Source organism: Mus caroli, chromosome 2 (genome assembly GCF_900094665.2).
Source record: "Mus caroli chromosome 2, CAROLI_EIJ_v1.1, whole genome shotgun sequence".
Taxonomy (NCBI): domain Eukaryota; kingdom Metazoa; phylum Chordata; class Mammalia; order Rodentia; family Muridae; genus Mus; species Mus caroli.
In genome coordinates this window covers 158,843,941-158,850,385 of record NC_034571.1, presented here as the reverse complement: position 1 = coordinate 158,850,385, position 6,445 = coordinate 158,843,941, and the positions used below count along the sequence as shown (strand labels likewise).

The following is a 6,445-nucleotide window of genomic DNA, read 5'->3' as shown; positions in this document are numbered from 1 at the left end:
ACACACACACACACCTTTAAACACAGCACCCAGGAGGCAGAGGCAGGGGGATTTCTGTGAGTTCAAGGCTGGCCTGGTCTATAGAGAGAACTTTAGACTAGCCAGGGCTACACAGACCCTGCTATAAAGTAATGGACAAATGAATTACTTTATCTGAATGATTTTAAAGTTTACTTTTGGGAATGGGACTTCACTGTGCTTCCCCAGGCTGTTGTTGACCTTGGCATTCTTGTTGTAACTGGGAGGACATAAACACAACACATACCCACCTTAATCTACTTTAATTATTTATTTACACTGTCTTCACATCCCAGGTCTCCCAACTCTGTTAACAATCTGAATTATGAAGTTTGAGGATGTTATGTGGAATGTAAATGAGGTAACAGACATTTTGGAAGAAGAACCTGTTCATCATTAATGGCTGAATCTATTAAAAGCATTTATATAAACCATAGAGACATACACAGTATTTGATTATGCATTCCCAAAATACTTACAATTCTCCAATTCCTTTTAATATAGTTCTTGAAGGTTACTGAAGCACATACTTTAATGACATTATCCTGTGACTTTTCCAATAATGTTAAAAGCAACAGTGGGTAATTCTGATTTCCTTCTACGGATTCGAGAAACTTCTCAGCTGTGAAAGAATTTCCGTGTTAGACTTATTATAATAAAAATGTTTTCATTCTATACCTATAATGAACTATATTTAAAGTATAGAAATACCAAAAAAAGGGGGAAGATTCCATGACAAGTAAGAGTCATCTGTACACATGGGAGGGTCCGGGACAGCCCAGGCTACACTCTGAAGCACACAGTGACATTTTCTCTTACAAACAAACAAGCAAATCAGATACATAAATAGAAACCAACGCAAAGATTAGAACATCTTTCCTACAGGGTAACACTCATTTTATCCATTAAATGGTTCACACATGGGCAGGAGAGATGGCTCAGTGGTTAAGAGCACTGACTGCTCTTCCAAAAGGTCCTGAGTTCAACTCCCAGGAACCACATGGTGGCTCACAATCATCTGTAATGGGATCTGATGCCCTCTTCTGGTGTGTCTGAAGACAGCTACAGTGTACTTGTATAAATAATATTAAAAAAATGGTTCACCCAAAGCGTTAAATGAAATGACCTCATTCAATTCTCCCACATCTACCAGTAGTCTACTCAGATGGTTATTCACCCAAAGCTGCAGCTTCCCGGGAAATGGCTAAATGGGCCTGGGAAGGTACACAGGTGCCTCCTTCCACAAGGATTGTCTGCAGTGCTGATGAGTTCATTTCTGTGAGCACGCTATCCCATGAGCTAAACTGTCCCTAAGTCTGTCACTACTATTAGGCTCACTGAGCCCCCAAAACTAAGACAAAAGATTTGTGTTGCTTGGGAGGCAGAGGGAGGAGGAGCTCTGCGAGTTTAAAAGTCCAAGGAGGTCTTCATAGAAAGGGTAAGCCAGCCTGGTCTACACTGAGGTAAGCCAGCCTGGTCTACACTGAGATCCTGACTCAACAAACAAACACAAACAAACAAAACAGAGGGAAAAAAAGACTAGGAGGAAAAACAGATTTTGATTTGACATGCATGTGTGTGCGAGTAGCTGTATTAACCACACTGGCTTCTGAAACCTGCTGTTTTCTATCTATCCTTTATAAAGAATTCAGACTGTAGAATTGAAAAATGTTTTCAGGAAAAGACATATTATGTTGTTTTTTGTTTGATGTGTATGCCATTTTTAAAAATCTGTTTTTATTTATTATTTTTAAACTGTCAGTCTGTCTTTCTGCCCAGCTTATTTATGTGTGATGGTATCCTCTTCTACCCTACCATGTTGGTTCCAGAGATCAAACTCAAGTCAGCCAGCTTGGCAGCAAGCACCTTTACCCACTAAGCCATCTCAACTACCTCATTCACTCATAGAGCCTCAGTGGCCTCTAGTTCAGTATGTAGCCAAGGATGATCTTGCATATCTGATCATCCTGTGTCCCCTGTCCCAAAAGCTGGGATTATAGGCATGGGCTGCCATGTCCCACTTATCCAGTACTGGGGAGTGGATGCTCCAGGTTCAAGATGATAGGCAAGCACTCTACCTTGCCCTGAAGCACTTTTTCCAAAAGTTTAAGTCAATGATTTTGAGTCTGCAGTTTTATCTATGTAATACTCCTACTGATGGTCAGACAGTTTAGCTTGTAAACGCACTTACTGTCTCTCCCACATCTGCACAAAAACTAAGGACCCAGGCTATGCCTGGGAATCAGGTACAGGAGAAAAGCACAACTTTACATAGCTGTCCTCCGCCACATCCTTCATCTGTCTGTCTCTCCTCCCTCCCTTCTCTCACACAAAAATCTTATAAATTAATTAAACCTTTCCCGTGTTGAGATGTTTCTGCATTAGCAAGGAACCTTCCAGGCTGGGGAGAGGGTCACACGGCACAGCAGGAAGCAGGATGGTGCCCAGAGTTCCTCCTGAATCCTGCCCTCTGAAAGACATGGGATCTGTGCATCTGCGCTCACGTTCACTGAGGAGCAAGCTAGCCAATGGCTGAGCCGGGTTTGGTAAGAGATCCTGTCTCAAAAATCAGTGGAATGACAGAGGCAGAGACATGACAGAGGCATACACACACACAGTTCCAATTTTCTATGTATATCCATACAATTGTTAAATGTCTAATCAAAGTGAGATCCAGTAACCAATTTGTCTCCATCATGTCATAAAGATGTAGCCAGTCTAACAAGTGCAGGGTCCTGGTCAGTTCAGTCAGATACACAAACGCACTGTGCAGCTCTCATATCACTCTTGGAGAAATGTCCTTCCCAGAATCGGCAGTTTATTTCTACACTCTGTCCTGGGGTCATAAGGCTTTTTAGCATCCTCATATTTTAAGGACAAATTAAAAACTAAGTCTTTATAGTGTTAGCATAGACTTTCTGGGAAATTCTAAGAAGATTAGAGCAATTAATTTTTCCTTATCTAGGGACATAGTATGACTCTCAGAAAAAGACTGGGGCGAGGGAGGTGGCTCAGTTGGGTGTTTGTTGGCCAAGCGTGTAAACCTGAGTTGCATCCCCAGTACCCACATAAAAACAGGGCACAAGGGAGCACGTTGCTTATTCCAGGGCTATTCAAGTAAGCACAGGTATCCTGTGGCTTGCTGGCCATCCAGTCTAACCAAGTCCTGGTTCAGAGACCCTGTCTCAAAAACTATCACTAAGAGCAGTCAGAGAGCCCTTGATGCTCTTCCAGACAGCCCAAGTTCTGTTCCTAGCACCCACGCAGCTGCTTACTACCTTTTATAACTCCAGCTCTTGGGTACAGTACACATGTAGTGCATATACACACACATGCTACACATACATACACAAAGGCAAAACACACACATAAAACAATCTTTTTAAAACAAGAGGACTATACCCACTATTAACCTCTGGCAGCTGCGTGTGCCTGTTTGCGTGCATACTCGAGCACACACAAATTATAGGGGATGATAGAGAGGACGGTAGTCAATGAGGGGGGGGGTATGAATTCAAAGTGCATTGCATACTGGCATGAAATAACTTCACCACACTGTCTAATAATTAGAGACCCCCAGGCTTTCCTATAGGCTGAGGCTGGGTATAACTCAGAAGTAGTCCTTGCCAGTCCTTGGCTTTCTTTTGGAGTGAACAAAGAAGTGACAAGTGGGGTGGAGACCCAGACACAAAGTACCCACATAGTCACATTTCTATTTATTTCATACAGTATTTCCCCCCCCTTCTGACTCAGATCTTCTGAAGACAAACCATCTCCAGGAACTAACATTACTGTGCTCTGCGGGTTAGACGCATTCTGCTTCACGGGGATTCTGATATCAAGAATTACCACAGACTGCTCAAAACCTTTCTGACCCCCACATTTCCCAAGGTTTTTAAAGTTGGTTACCATCACTTAAAAATGAGGGTACTTCATATTGATAGCCTTAATTTTCAAGCAAAGTTGCAAATCTGACCATACAAAATTGGCCAGTTAGCCTAAAGGTAACCTATTCCACGCCATCACTTGCTCCTCACAAGCCAGCAGTCGCCTGGCGAGGCTCCCTTCATTTACTTTTTTGTATCTGAGGTTAAAATTCTAAGTTCATACAAGTAACTCTAGGACTTAGACAATGTTAATTAAATCAATCATTTAATCACCTTTTGAGAACTATCCCTATCGTGATGACTTAACATATGCTCCTAAAGTAGGCAGATTTAATGAGATTTTCAGAAAGTTCCTGAGACAAAACTTTCAAAACACACCAGTACTTTTTACCCTAAAAGATGTCAAATAAAAGCTACTTTACTCAATAAGAAATATTATTCCATGTATTATAGCTATTGTAAGCAGCCAACCATGCCACATAACCAGGCCTGAGAACATAAACATATTTTTTTCTTTTGAACTTACAATCAGATAGACTACACAAAAGGTTTCTGCTATGTGTCTCAAGAATCGGCTGGGCAGTGGTGGCGCACGCCTTTAATCCCAGCACTTGGGAGGCAGAGGCAGGTGGATTTCTAAGTTCGAGGCCAGCCTGGTCTACAGAGTGAGTTCCAGGATAGCCAGGGCTACACAGAGAAATCCTGTCTCAAAAAACCAAGAAAGAAAAGAAGAGAAGAGAAGAGAAGAGAAGAGAAGAGAAGAGAAGAGAAGAGAAGAGAAGAGAAAAGAGAAGAGAAGAGAAGAGAAGAGAAGGAAGAGAGAGACTCAATCAATTAAGGAACAAAGCCGTCTGTTTTTACCTGGCCGTCTAATGGCAGGATCAGGATCCAGGGTTTTCTTTAAATACTCTGTTAGTGTCTGCAAATTCGCATCGCTGAGCTCCATGACTCTGAATCTGAAATTAAAAAAACGGAGTCTAAATAAGCAATCTCTGGAGGAGAAAGTAAGTAACATAAATGAATCTTTTTGTTACTCATGTTTTCTAGCTTGCTTTAGAAGTGTCCTGCTTTAGAGCTAGTCCTGGCTAGCCCAAAACTCATTAGACAGGATGGCCTAGAACTTGTGCCATATTCTCGCCTCTGTCATCTCTAAAGCACTGAGATTACAAGCACTCATCAGCATGCCCAGCTATGAATACCTTTTTTGAGGTGGTGGGGACAGGATCTTTTAGACAGGCTTTCATATAGCATATTCTTTTAAAAATTGGATTGCTTTATTTATTTACACTTCAAATGTTATCTCCTTTCCTGGTTTCCCCTCTGCAAAGCCTCAATCCCATCCCCCTTCTATGAGGGTGCTCACCCACCCACCCACTCCTGCCTCCCTGCTCTGGCACTCCCCTACATTGGGGCACCGAGCCTTCCCGGGAACAAGGGCCTCTCCTCCCACTAATGTTTGACAAAGCCATCCTCTGCTACATATTTGGCTGGAGCCATGGGACCTTCCACGTGTACTCTTTGGTTGGTGGTTTAGTTGGGGGGTCTGGTTGGTTGATATTGTTGTTCTTCCTATGGGTTGCAAACCCCTTCAGCTCCTTCAGTCCTTTCTCTAACTTGTCCATTGGGACCCCCTGTGCTCAGTCCAGTGGTTGGCTGCAAGCATCCACCTCTGTATTTGTCAGGCTTTGGCAGAGCCTCTCAGGAGACAGTTATATCAGGCTCCTGTCAGCAAGCACTTCTTGGCATCCGCAGTAGTGTCTGGGTTTGGTGACTGTACATGGGATGGGTCCCCAGGTGGGACAGTCACTGGATGGCCTTTCCTTCAGTCTCTGTATCTCCTCACATAAGTACTTTGTTCTCCCTTCTAAGAAGTTGGTAGTCTAATCCTTAGCTATGTGTACAGCTGTTGGTGACCCCAGACTTTTCAATTGCCTTTCATTACTTTTTGTGTATGCATGTGTGTGTGTGTGTGCAGGCCACACATGATGGGAGGAAAGGACTCCTGCAAATTGTCTTCTGACCTCCACATGACAAGGCATGCATGCTTCCTACCCTTGCCACTGTGCACACACAAAAGTAAAACATAAAAACCAACAAAAGTGTCAGGCTGTTGAGGAAGCTCAGCAAGTAAAGGCACGTGCTGCACACGCCTGGTGACCCGAAGGCTGGAGGCCGGCCGAGAACCTGTACTTACCAAGGCGACGGAGCCTCTGCTCTCCCATCATATAGACACAATATCTTTTTTTAAAAATTAAAAAATTAAATGTTGTTTTTAAAAAAGCTTAATATGGGCAGATTTCTAGGTTGCAGGCCAAAATGGTCTATAGAGTTCCCAAACAGCCAGAAAACACAGAGAAACCCCATCTCAAAAAACAAAAACAAAAGACTGGAGAGATGGCTCAGCAGTTAAGAACACTGACTGAGGCCGGGCAGTGGTGGCGCACGCCTTTAATCCCAGCACTTGGGAGGCAGAGGCAGGCGGATTTCTGAGTTCGAGGCCAGCCTGGTCTACCAAGTGAGTTCCAGGACAGCCAGGGCTA

At 43.3% G+C, this 6,445-nt stretch overlaps 1 protein-coding gene across 1 annotated transcript in view; it reads right to left on the bottom strand.

Annotated features, from left to right (window-relative positions):
- Positions 1-6,445, bottom strand: part of Cse1l (chromosome segregation 1 like) — a 39,744-nt gene that overhangs the window by 26,319 nt on the left and 6,980 nt on the right. The window contains exons 2-3 of the mRNA XM_021183210.2: positions 4,767-4,861; positions 498-640 (exon numbers count right to left, since the gene is read on the bottom strand). Coding sequence (XP_021038869.1) covers positions 498-640; positions 4,767-4,851 — 228 coding nt within the window. The 5' untranslated portion in view covers positions 4,852-4,861. The remainder of the gene's footprint in view (positions 1-497; positions 641-4,766; positions 4,862-6,445) is intronic.